General features: G+C 43.7%; 1 protein-coding gene across 2 annotated transcripts in view; it reads right to left on the bottom strand.

The window, feature by feature from the left end:
- The window catches only part of NBAS (NBAS subunit of NRZ tethering complex), a 1,762,396-nt gene that overhangs the window by 1,221,812 nt on the left and 524,075 nt on the right, over positions 1-16,509 (bottom strand). For both annotated transcript variants that reach the window (XM_069235962.1, XM_069235961.1), the window contains exons 21-22: positions 4,127-4,263; positions 672-755 (exon numbers count right to left, since the gene is read on the bottom strand). In XM_069235962.1, coding sequence (XP_069092063.1) covers positions 672-755; positions 4,127-4,263 — 221 coding nt within the window. The remainder of the gene's footprint in view (positions 1-671; positions 756-4,126; positions 4,264-16,509) is intronic.

The raw sequence follows: 16,509 nt of genomic DNA on the forward strand, positions 1-16,509 counted from the left end.
TAAAATCAATAAAGCTGTTTATTAAAAAAAGAAAATCACCATAAACAGGAAAGCTCAACTGACTTTTTCTCTGCAATGAAAGGGAGGGAACAGGAATGCATCTAGAATGCAGACTTCCTAGGTGTGGGCTCTGCAATTTCTAGATTGCTCCCAAATACATGGCAAAACTGGAGGCCATAGACGGCCACATGATGCAGATCTATGAAATGATGGGACAGACACTACAAGCAGGATGTCCATGTTGACAGGACGTTAAGCATGTAGACGCAGCAAAAGCATAACAATTGGTGTTGGACAGGCCTCTGTTGGCCAGTAAGACTCATGCCAGGCTAAGTGAAATGGTGCTTGTTTTTGTAGTCCCTGAGCATAGGGTCATCAGTTGCTCTGCAGAACTGTCCATTTCCCACAAGCAAATAAAAGTAAATATCAGGTGTGATGACAAGTCAGGATAACAAAGGTGTGACGCTAGGGTGCATGTGGGGCTAGGCATCATTTCAGACCTTTCTGTGCTTTTTGTTATTTCTAAGCTAAATATTTTAGTTGATGTGTGGCTACGCTTTTAGTTTTCTTCATAGAATTACCCTTTCATAATAATATTTTATCAGAACAACTAATTATTTGCATTCAAACCACAATCATTTTTTATGTCACTGTACTGATTAAAGACTCACCTGCATTCTGGATTTTCACACCAATCCTGGTCCCTGTGACTTTGCTCATTCCACGGAATAATCAGCAACTCACCGGATTCAGAGCTATCAAAAGGAACAGATGTCGTAAGTGTAGTAACTCCACCAAGAATCCATGTAAAAGACGAATAACTTTAAAGCTCAAACAAATGCATGCACTTACTTCTCGCATAGACTGACATTTACATAAAAGAATAAGGAATTAGTTCTCAATGTAAACACTTGTTACATTGGCATGTTCATACTCTGAGTTTATTAAGTTTTGATTAATAAAAGAAACCTTAGTACCCACTTTATCTGATAGCCTAAAGGGAGACGGGCCAAAATAATGGGTCTGGACCTAACCTACAAAATTTCAGAGGGGAAATGAATAGTGGAAAAGCGAATAATGCAAAGAGTGTAGGGTTTACAATGGCAATTTTTCCTTGCATAAGCCATCCGTTTTTGGGGGATTGAAGAAATGTTACTAGCATCTTGATAATGTTCATTAACAATACTGGCTACTATACTTGGTAGCCAAGGAAGTATATTCAGAAAAGTAATGTCATTAAGAAGAAACTAAGTCAAAAATAAGTGATCAATGATTACATTCATTTTCACATGTGCCGATGCGAGAGAGAACTGAGACAGCTTACATGGAACTGTGAACAGGCTCAAATGGGAGCGGTGTAACTTACTTAGTATAGCTCCAAAAACCTGCCAAGGATAGTGCACATTAAGGCTAAACTGTGAAGGGGGGCATCAGACATGGGATAATTCTGCCTTCTCCCTGGCTCCAATTGCGATTTACTAGTATCCACTGCTAAAATAAAAATGTGCAGTACCGTTTCCCACTAGCCTGTGGAACAGGGTGGCCTTGGTAACAGTATTGAAGCCTGATAATCCAAGTGGAAGCTCAGTTTGTTGACCCTTGCTAGGGCATCAGCACCTCGAGAATGACTCATTTTGGGTGCAGTAAGTGAGCTTGCACGTTAGGGATCTCATCCTGAATACTCTCTTCTATCTGGTTCGACACCATGCCTGTCTATTCTTGACAGTTTGTCCTTTGAGTCTGAGCCATGGACACATACAAGGGTTAACCCAGTGGCGTGGGGCAAACTGAAGGGACACGCAATCTAGCAATGCATTATATTTTGCCTGCTGAAATGCCAAATTAGATGCAAAGTTAAGTTCCTCCACAGAACCCTCCTTTCCTACTTCTTGAAGCAGGTCAAAGGGGGTCACATTTCTCCTCAGTGTAGTCAGTGACTACAAAAACTGCTGCCGCATCCTCCTTGAGGAGGTAGGCTACATGGTACCACCAGTGTCAATCAAGCAATCAACCATATTGATAGTTTAAAAAGATTATAAGGGGCATATCATTCTTCCAAATTCCAAGGTTAAACTGCGTTATGATCAAAACGGTCAAAATAAGGTCTTTAAAAAATATCTACTCTGTAAGCCATGAAACCATACCATGCAGTCTGTTAGAATATTTTTCTTCTCTTTTTAAAAACAATTTAAAAAGACAGCCTGGGATAGGCCAACAATCGATGAAGGGCTCAAATTAAAAAAATAAACTCAAAATGAAGTGCTGTCAAAACGTACAACTAAGTGCACATGTGAAATATTGCCTGGAACATTCAAACTCCCACCAGCAAAACCATTCTCCTCTCACCTATCTTCGCAGACAAAAAAACTGAGAATGCCAATATAGCACCACCATCATACCTCGCTGAAAAGATAAGAAGAACATCAACCACCCACAGCCGTCAAGGATCAAATAAGGAAGCTACAGTCTACTCTAACCTGGAGAAAGCAAAACATGTCTCAAGATAAGCATATGACCTGAGCACCAATTATCGTAAACCAAATATCATAAACCCAAAAGATACACGGCTACTCTCTATCAAAACCAGAGACATAACACATACTACAGAAACGAGCCTCAAATATTGAAAAGCCCTGCACATAAACAACTATTATTCCCTATGAAATAATGCGGTCCCATAACCATGCTTGAACGATTCAAACCATGGATGTCTGCATTCGTTAACCAACAAGAGCTGTCAGAGGACAAGACGCCACAGAACCATAGCTGATGGAAATCAACCACAAACTGAACTAGCATTCAAAGTAGACCCACAAAACCATCCACTACCAGGGGAAAAACAGAAAATTAATGAGACCCAACATACCCATACGTAGGACAGGCTCCTAGACAGCAAACACTGGACAAACTCTTAAAGGAAAGGGACTCTGTCTAAGAGAAACAAAAAGTAACTGCAGCGTCTTACATAATAATTGTATGTCACTGACAGAGGGAAAACAAACAGGAAGGTAACCCAACAAGCAGTACCCATCATAGGGATAAACCCCTGTGTAGGTCTAAGCGCCCAGCCACCCTGAAGACAGTGTCAAGGAATGGTGCATCTCTGAGCAACTGCTATTCAAGGAGTCATTCACTGTGACCTAGCAGGACAAACCTCACTCTTCGCTTGTTTCTTCATAAGAAAAACATTTTCCATGTAGAAAAAAGATTTTCCTTACGCACCATACCATCAAAATATGGAGTTATTTGGTGTACTTTCCTACCTTGTTTGCATACGCTAGAATTTTTTGTGAATACCTAAAATGCTACCTCTAGTTGGGGACTGTAATTTACAAAGCCCAACTTCTACAGCTCCTCTGGGGATGATCTATGTTCATATCCTTCATCCAAAACATACAACTGGAATACCCATTAGGCAGACATGACTTCCCTCAGCATGTACAACTATCTGTGAGTGAAAATGTTCACAGTTTATGGTATTATGAATCTGGAAATCTCATTTGCACTTTCAAATTTCACTTTTTTATACCTTAACTTAGTGTGCAACCATGCCCAATGTGATTCACATATATGTGGTTAATCGGAGCCAGCAGAAGGGGCATTATTGCCCAGACACTGAGCTGGCGCAGCAACATTTATTTATAGATTTTAACACAAGCTTGCAAACTTTATTAATGGAGACGCAGCTAACAACTATAGGACTAGATGCTGCGAGACATTTAACCGGCAGGAATATAATTTTAAATTAGACACAATGGGGGTTATTCTAACTTTGGAGGAGTGTTAATCCGTCCCAAAAGTGACGGTAAAGTGACGGATATACCACCAGCCGTATTACGAGTTCCATAGGATATAATGGACTCGTAATACGGCTGGTGGTAAATCCGTCACTTTTCCGTCACTTTTGGGACGGATTAACACCTCCTCCAAAGTTAGAATAACCCCCAATATGTCCTAAGTAGAGTTCCTTTAAGTTGTTGACCTGGCCGGCGCAAAAACTTCTGACAGGTCTGTGCATAATACGCCAAAGAAGAGCAGTTTATAGTTTGGACCTTTTCCTTCAAGAACATTTCCCAACACTTTGAAGAAACAGCGCAGTGACTAAAGGTCAGAGCAGTATTCTTACCAGGCCTCGGGGAGCAGGCTCCTGTATTTATGCGGAGAGGTGGTCTCGGGGAAGTTGGAGAGGATGGCCAGGTGATGAGGCAGCAGCTCTGAACCGTGGTAGGTAAACAGAATCCCCAGCGCCTGCACATTGCTTTCCTGCAAATGTCAAAAAGTCAACAGAATGGCATCAATCCTCCTTTGGATAAGGATCAAAAGGTTACACCAGGCTCCTCGCTTTTATTGTCATGCCCTTTTATTTAATAAGCATGGCCAGGGAAACGCTCAATGTTCCATATGTCAGAAAAATGCAAGCTCGAAGATTACAATATTCTAAAGGGTGGTACAAAGCAATGAACTGTTTCTAACTGTGTTAAGAGCCACGGCGCAATTTACACTGCACATCTAAATTGGACTGTAGACCTTTTATTCACTATCCACTGCCCTTTTAGCGTTTATTTAAACACAAACTAAATAATGTCGGTAAAATGGCAGCCTAGCCATCCGTTCAAGAAAGTAATGAGAAAGTATTAGATTATTACTGTTGCCTCCGGCTTGGGTCATTTTGTGCAACACCACAACGTTTACTTGAATAACAATTTTTGCTGAATAAATGCAAAGTGCTCTGTAAAAATAACCACCTCGTCTTTTCAATTCTTCTCGATAGCTTTTTCAATTTCCCACTTAGGCGCTAGACTTGGCATCTGTGATTGCATGATTTTGGAAAGGTAAGCCTTTTTGAACAGATACAGTCAAATCACCAATAAAGATATGTTAGAAATGAGCAAAACAAAAAATATTCCCTGTAAATTCCCTGCGCAGGTGGATTTTGCGGTTTGTGTACTTAATGTACTTCTCCTTGGCACAACGGGGTCCAGAGAGAAACACAAGAGTTATCCGAACTGTGTGTGGTTCGCACTGGAGCTGATTTCGCTGGTGAGAACCCCACAAACTGCCCGCACAGGTTAGTTTGTAGGCCATTTCACACCTGACTACACAGCTTTCACTATCTGGAGTTGGTCACGGCATTGTTTCAGCAAAAAAGGTGCAGAGAGAGGATATGCCTCAAATCAGCCCTCTTCAGCCACTAGTTTTCATGGTTTGCATTGCTTGAATGGGCTTTCTATCATGCCCAGGGCATTTCAAGGACGATTACACTGTCTCATCTGTGTTCCAATTAAGGACTGGTGAAAGAAGCACCAGAAAGTAGTGCCTTTGTTACACTGCAGACTCAAAATTACATATAGCTCGTAACTGAGACTCGGAGGGTGTTCTTTGCAGTATGTACTTTGCTGACACAATATCTGAAATGTTGATTTCTGGCCCTTTTATTTAGAAAGCGTAAGCGACTTGGATACACTGTTCTAGCGACACAGTGGCATTCACAAATTGCCTTTACATCTTCATTTGTTTTACTTTGCTGGCATGATAACACGTTGACAAATAAAGACACCATCTTAAAGATAATGGTGCAACTTATTATAATTCATAGGGGTTTTAGTAAGCACTCTATGACTCCAGAAACATCTCTTGGCATTGGTGGTTTGACCTGAACAGTGAGCTGGTACAAGTTAACTTGAGAACAGCTACGTCTTCTGGAGTTTCCTGAACTTCAGGATTGACAATTGCCATTCAATGTTGATCGGGATAAAGTCCCATAGTCTCAAGACTTCGCCCCATTTCGTGTAGTTGCACTGGAGAACAAGGCACCATTTTTTTTTTTCATAAAGAGGTGTACAGATAAGAAATGTATCATGCAGACAGGATGGGGCAGAGTCATGAAAAATCAGGTGCATAATGCTTGCTGATTCAAAATAATTCAGCTTTTTACTGAGAACCAGTGTAAAGGCTGAAGGGAAGTTGAAAATGGTTCAAACTTTTTTGATTTATGATGGTGTGAATTAGGGCATTTTGTACTTCCTGTAGGCGATTTATTGCCTTGGCAGGTAAGGCAAGACAGGTCGAGTTCCCATCACCTAGTTTTGAATGTACAGAGGGGTTGGCAATTATGACTTTAAGCAGGAAAACGAGCAGGGGCATAATGTGTCACAGCATACGTATACGTAGGAAGCTGATATTAGTGAGACTGATGATTTGTGCCTCAAGGTGGAGATCGGAGTCAAGAATGATACCAACGTTTTTTACTTGTTTCACTAGTTTGAGGCAGCTGCCTAATATGTTGAGGAAGAGTACAGGATCCCAGTGACATAACTTGTTGGTTATGGGCAGAATTTCTGGTTAAGAGGGATGAGGTTTGAGGTAGCTGTATTTCATCCAAGTTGAAACACTATTAAGAATGACTGGTAAGCCACCAATAGTAGATACGGGTTCTTTGTTCAGGTTAATGATGATCTATGTATCATCCACATAGAAAAATAGGCAGGAGTTTGTACTACAGGGGCCGATGGTTGGCAGGGGGTAATGGCCAAACCTTGTGGAACAGTGCTGTAATGCAAAATGGTGCCCCCCTGGAATGTGATGAGGGGACCCTGAGTATCCCATATATAACAAATAAGCATTAGCCTTGGACTGAATCGCCCCTCCTAAAGATTTAGGGGCCACTTGTGGGGGTGGGGCTCCCCCTGCACCACAGGGGCTGTAGGGGCCTGCACCACACCCCTGCTGTGGAACTCCCCTCTGCAGTGGATAACTTCAAAAGGAAAAGATACTAGCTAGATCAGATGAGATCTGATAGAAATAAGTGATTCGAGTCAGGCAAAGGTCTTATCCTTATGTTACAATTTCTGAGACAATGAAGGAAGATTTGATGGTCTATGGAGTCAGAGGCAGCAGACAAATCCAGAGTATGACCACGTCAGGATCTTCACTGTTGGCGATCATCCTGATACCCTCTATTGCAAAAGTAAAGACCACTTCAGTGCCAAATCCTGCAGTAAAAAAGCCAGCTTGGTTTTTGATCAGTAGTTGTCAGGAGATCAATTTTTCAAGCAATTTGATGCAGAGATGTAGGCCAACAGATGAGGCACAGCATAGATTTTTTCCAAAATGGGCTTTACTAAGACTTCTTCTAAGAGAGTAGGAACAGTGCCCTGCTCAAAAGAGGCATCAATAATTTCGCCTACTTTAGGAGCATTGGTAGTGTCAAAACGTTTAATTATTTAGCCGATTCTATGTATTGGACTGCCAGGAGGTTTGCTGTCTTTAATGAGAGAGGTGCATGATTCTACTGTAATGGCTTCACAGTTAGTTAAAGGGAGTTAAGGTAGGAATAATGTGTACTAGATCTGGACTGTCCAACTCCATTGTTACATAGATTCAGATTTAAATCATTACAGATGTTGTGTATTTTTCTCTTACATACGTAATTTAGGCAACTTGGTCAGATATTGGGAAGGTCAATGACTTTGTTTGCAGTGGGAGGATTGCACAAAGAGTTAACTACTTTGAGCAGTTCTGGGCAGCTGTTTTTGACTGAAAGTATCTTGTCTGCATGGTAGTTCTTTTTGGCTTTTCTTGCCCTCTAGCTATAAGCGTGCATATCATTTCGATAAATTATTTTGTTGTGGGTGTGACAGTATTTACTTTAATTTCTTTCTAGTCTTTTAACTAATTATGGTAATGCAGTCTGCTTTATGACTAGCATATACTTTGCAGGATGCATCCAAGCTAGCAAAAAGGAGCATAAGCGTCTTGCAGGGCAGTTGGGGCCTCCACCAATGCTTAGCTTGTTTTGGGGTCAACCTATTACCAAATGGTTGCTCCTATTGATTGCCATCTACCCTTCAGGCTGGGAGGTAGGGTACCAAATTTTGGAAAGCTTCTATAGCAGGTCGTCCATAGACTTCAAAGTCACCAGCTCTAACTATGGTATTACAGCCTGTTCAAGCAAAGGGGCCTTGTCCCCAGTTTCCTTATTGTTTTCGCCCAAGAGGTTCTTTCACTATCGGGTTTTCTTTCTTGCACAGTTGGGAGAAATATATACATAAATTTGTCCAACTATTACCAATCACTTCAACTACCAAAAAGCCAAACATTTTGGTTTTCCTTGTTTTCCTGTGTAGAAGGCACAAGTACATTTTGCAAAGTTTTGCGGAAATTTGCGTTCACATACTGTAGAGAAAATATTTGCCAAGCCTGATTTGTGGACCAACGAACAGTGGTTGTAATCCCCTAAAATGAAAGGTTACATTTCGGGTTTCGAATGCGGAGGAAAAAGTAAAAGCTTTCCTAAATGGCCAGGTATTCATACATTTTAGACACAGCTTAGGAATCACACACAGCATGAGACTGTTATCTTAAATGCAGCAGGTGCAATGGTACACGGCCCTACTGAGTGAGAGGCTACTGCACCCCCCTTTATGGCAGTCGTTTACTACCCAAAAGGTTCATTTCCAGCTTCCATTTGAGCCCACTACACAGACTACAACTCGTAAATATGGCATTGCAGAAGGACAATATTTGCATAACCATCGACTGCTCAGAAAGCAAATGAAAATGCTGTACACTATTATCACAGACTTTATCTGCTACCTGCATAGCAACACGAGCATGCATCACAACGTGTTCTTAAAATATGTACTGAATCTTTTCAATTTGAAGCAATGGAGCTACTTCATAAAAGTTTAGTTTTTTTGTGGCCAGAAAGTAGATCTATACCAGAAAAAAAGTCCAAACTTTTGCAAGTGTAAATTATAAATAACTGACACAAGTACATATGTATAATCTATGTAGATTATTGTGTAATAGGTTTGCAGAATGAATGTAAAGAATTTACTTCCAAGGATGAATTCTAATCATGGGTGGAAACTAGATTAGAGCGCACATCATAGAAGTCAAAATCCAAAGCATTTACAAAAAACACACCAACACCTTTGGGAATAAAAATAAGGCAAGTGGGGTCTCCATTTTCCTTGCGGCTCAACAGCTGGTTAAGTACCATTGATTGTGGTGTGTGGGTTTATTGCTATTTATTTGTACTCTATACTTAAGGTGCTTCATAGCTAGCTTTTGAGACAAAAGGCCTGATTTAGATATTTGCGGGTAGGTTACTCCATCAAAAATGTGACGATTATTCCGTCCGCCATATTACAAAAGCCAAGGGATATAATGGAATTGTAATATGGCGGACTGCAAATCCATCAAGTTTGTGACAGAGTAACACCGTCCGTCAAGATCTAAATCAGGCTCTAAGTTAGCTGTGTTTGAATCTTGTTTGGCACAGTACACTGCCTTTTTTGGCCCTCGATCCTTACTTTAAAGTAATCAGATTCTCCCTCCTTTTCACCTGAAGAATACTGCTTGTCACGGTCTCTGTGTTATTCAGCCTTCTGCGGAAGTAAGGGTGGCGGGGCTTCATCCCTCTCAGTGCTACAATGCGGTTCTTTTCGCACTGAGATCCAGCGCATCGGATACCAGTTGAGGGCACAGACTGTGCTGTAGTTTGTCTTGCACCAGTACTCACACAAAGGATAGCAGAGTCATTGATATCTCCAGGAGAATAACTAAGAGGTGAAACATGTTTGCAATGGCAAAACAGTTATTTTTGTTTCTGCCTGTTAGAGTCTGGGCTACCGAGAAGAGCCACAGGCGAAGGAGTGCTATAGCAACAGAGGAAGTGCGCACTCGAATACCGTGAAGCTTGCCTCTAGGTGGGGCAGTAGTTTACAGTCAAAATGAGGACTCTATTGAGAAACACTATGTACACTCTTGGAGAAGTAGGTTCAAAGACAATTGATGATTGATGTAAAGGAATCCGTCCTCTTTGCGGTGTTGGTGACTTTGACGTCTATGGACGACCTGCTATAGAAGCTTTCCAAAGTTTGGTACCCTACCTCCCTGCCTGAAGGGTTAATGACAAAGAGGATCAACCATTTGGTAATGGGTTGACCCCAAAACAAGGTAAGCATTGGTGGAGGCAAGAAATGCACTGCAAGGTGCTTATGCTCCTTTTGGCTAGCTTGGATGCATCCTGAAAAGTATATGCTGGTCAGGAGGCAGGTCATACCAACTCATATAATGAGTGTCCTGGCACTTGCAGTCAAAAGTATAACTGGGAAATCCCATGGACATGGACTGTGCAGGGACACCCTCAAACAGGGCATCAGCAGAGTCTGGCAGTGACTTGAAGGGTGAGAAGCAGGCATCTGGTCTCATAAAATGGAGTTATACCTATAAAGAAGAGGATGATTTCACCTTAAATAATGGAGAAGATGAACAGGTGGACGTTCTTCCTGAGATGTTAAACCCTTAAGGCTTGCACCATTCCAGATTTTCGGACAGATCCCAAGGTGGCAATTGGCCACAATATGTGAAAACTAGGCTACGTAAGCTCGAAGGACAAAGATGCCAGGAGTGCATCCAAAGCAGAATGCCAGGATTGGCACAAAAGATCTGTGTGACACGGCACACAAGATAAACCCTAAAATGTGTCTTTTACTCGGAAATTGAGATAAAAAAAAAACAACAATGGCTAAGACATTGCATAGAATGTCTGCCACAGTAAGGTACTGGACGATAAGATTACAAAAATTGTAGATATAGCAAGATCTGGTAATGAGGGATGCACCCATGAGCTACACATTTTGTCATCACCCACAATGTAATCATCTTCTTTGCTTTCACAAACCTTCAGAAATACGCTATCATACTAATGTAAGTAACTAACTTACATCTAAATGGATCAGGCATAGGTTCAATATTCATACTAAACCGAGCACTTTGCTGGTGTGATGCATGTCTTATGTTCAGCCTGCGACTGGAGCGTCATATGGGAGTGTATACCCACTGTGCACGAGTACGATTCATATACACAAGGACATTGCACAATGTGTATGCTACATCACAACTGAAAAGAAATTATGAGAAAATCCTCACAAATCTACCTGCGTATCTTTGTGCTCATATCCCAATATTTGTTCAATTTAGGCGATGCCTCCTGCTGTTCTATAACCCCCAGTAAACAAACACATTTGCTAACATTCTTGACTACATCTAGAGAAAACGGACAGTCCTGAGACTGCTGCCTCAACCAATCTGCCGTGGAAAGGTGGGGGCGAGGGGGAAGCAGATTTGGCAGATTCCAGACTGCGTGGACCGTGCCGAGATCGCGGCCTGTGTCTGCCGGGAGCGTATTGAAGACGAAGCGGCACCTTAGACGCCCGAACGGTGCTGACCGGGGGGTAAACCTTGCCTTGTGTCGCCATAATGCGGCCGCGATAGGTGTAGACACGGCGCCTGTCAGCTGGTGACAAGACAAGAGGTGAGAGCAGGAGGTCAGATGTGACCACGACCGGCTGCGTTGGACCAGCTGTGGCGGAGAGACTTGAAGACTCTGCTCACCGGGGGCGGCCTTTGGGTCGGGTAAAAGTCCCTAAGGAGTGCGGCGGGACTTCACAATAATGCACACCTGAACCACCTCTCCAATGTTTACTCCCGGGGGGGAACACAGTGGCCCCAGTAATAACACAGGTGAAAGTGCCCTGAAGGCGGGAGCAAGCCTGGCGCTGCCGGGAGGAACTCGCGCTGAGAGAAGATCCATGCGAAGCGGAGTACATAGCTTGGCAGGCAAGCAGTGGCACAAATATGATGCTCTGACCTCAGCACAAAGAGAACAGACTCCATCCAGCCTGTGGGAACAAATAGACCTTAAGTCGGCTGTCGCACAAACCTGCGTGTACAAGGCTCCTGTCACAAAAACTGCATTTGGGACAAGCGTATCTGGGACATGCGGGATCCAGATACTCTAGAGCTGTGGGCACCAGTCAGCAGAGCTTCAGCAATATCCGGGGAAGGGCACGTAGAGCAACGCACAGCTCTAGCCCCTGAGATCACCAACAACGTAAGACATAACGCAGTGAGTGAGATCCATTTAATTCAGCATAATGGGGAAGGCGGAACAAAACCAACTACGCCTGACGTTTCAATGAAGGTGCTCACCAAGGTAGTGCAGGATTCGCCACCTGATCAACGTCCAGACACAGCTGAACAAGGGGCATCTGTATTGGATAACACCCTGTTAGCCATGCAACAAACCCTCCAATCAATCAATGGGAAAATTATTTCCCTGTACCTGCGCATGGATCACCTTGTGGTGAAACTGGACAAGTAGGCGTTCCGGGTCATGACAGTGAAACAGCGAATATCAACCACTGAAGATGAACTTCGCACTGTGGGTACAAAGTGCCTCGACATGGAGAAGGTACTGGCGGTGATCCAAGCAAAAAATGAAGATTTAGAAGCCTGCTCTCACCAAAACAATTTACACATCACAGGAGTACCTAAATCAACCAACACTGGAAAAATAGAGACATATGTGGAGCTGATGATCACATTATTCGGGGCTGAGAACATGTTACATATACTGGTGGCTGAGCCAACACAAAGATCCTTGATGGTACGCGCACAGCAAGGGAGGCCCCCACACCCTATAATTGCATGACTGCTAAATGACTGTGATCGAGATGTGGTCCTTAGAATTGCACAAGAGAAGGATGACCTCCTCTATTAGGGTAACCAAATCACCTTCTACCCAGACTTTACAGCATCTGTGCAGGTGGAACAAAGGGAATACTTACCTGTTAAATGGCAACTACAAAGAGAGGGAATTCAGTATGCCATAATCTACCCAGCAAGACTCCGCATCAACCACATAGGAAAACAGAAAATATTTCCAGCTCCCAAGGCAGCTAAAGATTTCCTTAAGACACTCACTTCCAAGAATAAGGGCCAATGTGGTGCAGATAGTGAAGAAGAAGACTTGTAACCAATCACAAAATAATGGTGGGGCTCCTGCATGGTGTGTCGCGCCCTCTGTGAACTGAGGGCCACAGGCAAAGTAGGAACCCTATTGGAAACTGGGCCCTGGCTGCCTGCATAATATGGTAGGATGGTGAGCATAATGTTATCCCGCCCACCTCCACACAACCGGGGAGGGGGGGAATATTGGGTCTCTGGCAGACCCACGAGGGAGCACCCCAAATGACATTGATGAGTAGACTGAATATATATGCTGTGAATTGTTTTGCTTGTTGGTGTATTTTGAAGTTCCTAGCGAATGGGTTGGTCTTTACGACTATTCGAGGTCTCAATAACCCCCGAAAAACCAATCCGGTGCCATGGGAGGGCAGATTCACTTCATCAGCACATGGATCGTGGTCCAGGATAGATTACTGGCTGATCTCCAGGGAACTGTGTCCCTGGGTGTCAGAAATCACATATCTGCTCAAGACATTGTCCAACCATGCACCACTGCTACTGAAAATCTCACTCCCATCTGTGCACACCCATCAGTACACATGGAAGTTTCAGGCGACCTCTCTACTAGATGCTGCCTTTCGAGATGGTCTCAGAAAAGCAATTATCAAATAGTTTGATACAAATGAGAAGTCAGTAGAGGGGAAGGACAATATATGGGAGGCCTTTAAAGTCATGATTAGGGGAATTTGTATTGCCACACAAGCAGGAGTGCTGAAAGCAATCCGCACCCAATTACAAAAAAACAGAAGATGAATTGTGGGTCCTATAATGGGACTACACAGTAGACCCAAATCAATTCACCCTAGCTGGCATCTGGGAATGACTCACAACCTTCCAGGATCTTGCGGCTCAGGAACAACAGTTCCTATCAAAGCATCATGTGGTGAGGGGGGCTGCCCTGGCTGCAGTTTAGCCAATAAATAAGCTGAGGCAACTGAAAGGTCAGGAACATATACTGAAGATAGACACCCTAGAGGCAGAGGTGCAGTATCACACTCCTGCAATACTACAGGCCTTTACTCACTTTTACTCCATCCTCTACAGCACATGAACATCAGATGTCACAGATTAAATCAATGACTACCTGGACGATGTGGTGCTGGCCTGGCTGTCTGCAGGACAGGGCAAATACTTGGTACAACCTATAACAGTGGAGAAGTTAGGGATGCAATACAAAAGCTTCAGAATGTGAAAGTACCAGGATTTGATGGCTTAACTGGGGAATTTCATAACTAATTTGCTGAACTCCTCACCCCATATTTACATGCACTGCACGAGGAAGCATATTAAAAGCAGCAACTACCTCCCTCCCTAAGAGAAGCCTCAAAAGTGAATCTACTAAAACCAGACAAAGCACTATGATACTGCCAGTCATACAGACCGTGTCACTCATAAATATTGATACAAAAATACTACCAAAAGTCATAGCAGCCAGACTTCAATCACTACTTCCCAAATTGGTGTTACCCGATCAATCAGGATTTAACCATCCCGATCCACGGCACACAACGTGCACTCACTCTTTGCACTCCTGCTTAACTTAAACCCATCTCTATTGGCTGCGGCAGTTCTATTAGATGCCGCTGAAGCATTTGATTCTATTGAAGGGGATATATGTTCACAGTTATGGTGCGCCTGAGGATGCCGGAAGCATTCCTGCACTGGATAACACTCTTATATAAGTGCCCAGCGGCCAAACTAAAAGTAAACAGCCACACCTTGGCAGAATTTCCAATCTGTAGAGTGACGCAACAGGGGTGTCCCCTGTCATCACTGCTCTTTGCTCTTACACTTGAACCACTAGCATATGTCATGTGACAAAGACACTCTGCCTCAGCCTTAAATTTCTGTCTTTGCCCAATTAGTAAATCCCTATAAGCAGATGACATGGTTTTATATGTCAGAGACCCGTCTGTACATTTGTCACCTGCAATCCGTGAATATGTCTGGTTTGAGAGCATCTCAGGACTCAGCACCAACTGGTCAAAGTCAGTTATATTTCCGCTAACACCCAGTACACAGGAAAGTCCAATCGAATTCCCCTTGATGTGGCAGAGGGATCCAGCTTAATACCTGGAGATTTGGATACACAGGAACCTGGAACTGGTGGTACACTCTAATTATGGCAGGGCAATTGCATCCCTGGAGGACCAGGTCTATAGGTGGCAGAGATTGCCTCTATCGCTGGCAGACAGGATTGCACTAATAAAAATGGTAGTCCTACCAAAATTCCTATACCTATTCGTTAACATACCCATTGTCCTACCAATGCACTTCTTTAGGAAACAACTTATAACCCTGGCGTGGGCTGGGAAACAACCAAGAGTCCGTCACATTGCCATACGCAGAAGGAGGTTTTAATGCACCTGATTTTCACCTTTACTATTTATACGCACACGCGCACTTCGCTCATTATTGGTATACACTACACGAGTACAAACCTTACATCGCAGTGAACACGATGATGCATATCCTATTCCACTACCCCACAAGACGGCGGGTCAAGCAAGGATAGAAATCAATACAGTGCAAACTACAACACCGGGATGGAGAGCCCTAGGTAACAGGGCTGGAAAAAAACTTCTCTATATGCACCAGCACTGCCATTACGACATCACCCACAATATCAGTGTCCAGGGAAGACGTCACATTGCGACTGCAGACAAGCGCAGGACTCAGCACCATGGGGGAAGCCATCGACGGTGGCACATTTGTGGCTTTGAACAATATTTCACACACACAGTAACTTACTCCACTGCTGACTTTTATATATTATCTCCTCCATGCTCCCCTGCAGGAATTCTACCCACACTTTCCAAAATAATCACCAACTCTAGCTGCTTTGCAAGTTTTGCTTACCAGTGATACTTGTCAACATTTGATCCCTCAGTTATATAATGAAGCGCAGTTAACAAAGTGCTGGAGGGTTGGAATGCCATTCCAGAGCAGTCACTAGAGGAGGCAGACTGGAAATTTTGTTAAGCACAAATGCGAATCCTCACCCCAAACTATAACTTACACATAATACATTTCAAATATTTGCATCAAATCTACTACACACCAGTAATGTTGTACAAGATTGGTCTGCGGGTTGATGCTAGGTGTTTCTGTTGTTGGGCCCCAGAGGCAGATTTCCTGCATCTCGCCTGGCAGTGCGACCTCGTTGGACACTAGTCACAGAGGCCTTAAAAGGCATGGTATTAGAACTGGTACAATGTGATCCCAGTTTTCCTCCCAATATCGAACTGTAAATTTGTGTCAATGTCGCTGTTGTTAGCGAAAAGAAGAGTCGCACTGCACTGGGTGTGGGTGTTGGTGTGGGGGGTGTGGTACCTCCTAATAGGAAATGGTTGCTAGATAAGACATATTGTGGGGGCGTGGCCAAGGCATCGAGATGGCGGTCGCACTTTAGAAGTGCCCCCGAGAAGTGCCCCGACCCCTCCGTCATCCGACCTCGCTGGAGCCCAGCAAAACCCCATCCCACTGGGTATTCTAGGTGACTCACACGAGCGGGACAGCCAGGGAAACGGACTGCAGAGTCTCGGGGTGAGCATTCCCCCGGCGGGGCAGCGGCAGAGGACTGAAGCGACCTAGCGCAAAATGGCGGCCGCCAGCCGAGCTGAGCACTGAGGCGCAGTCTACCAGTTCGGGTCGCATGTGCAGGAAGGAAGCGCAGGAGCGGTGTAGAGT

Source organism: Pleurodeles waltl, chromosome 5 (assembly GCF_031143425.1).
Source record: "Pleurodeles waltl isolate 20211129_DDA chromosome 5, aPleWal1.hap1.20221129, whole genome shotgun sequence".
NCBI classification, from domain to species: Eukaryota; Metazoa; Chordata; class Amphibia; order Caudata; family Salamandridae; genus Pleurodeles; species Pleurodeles waltl.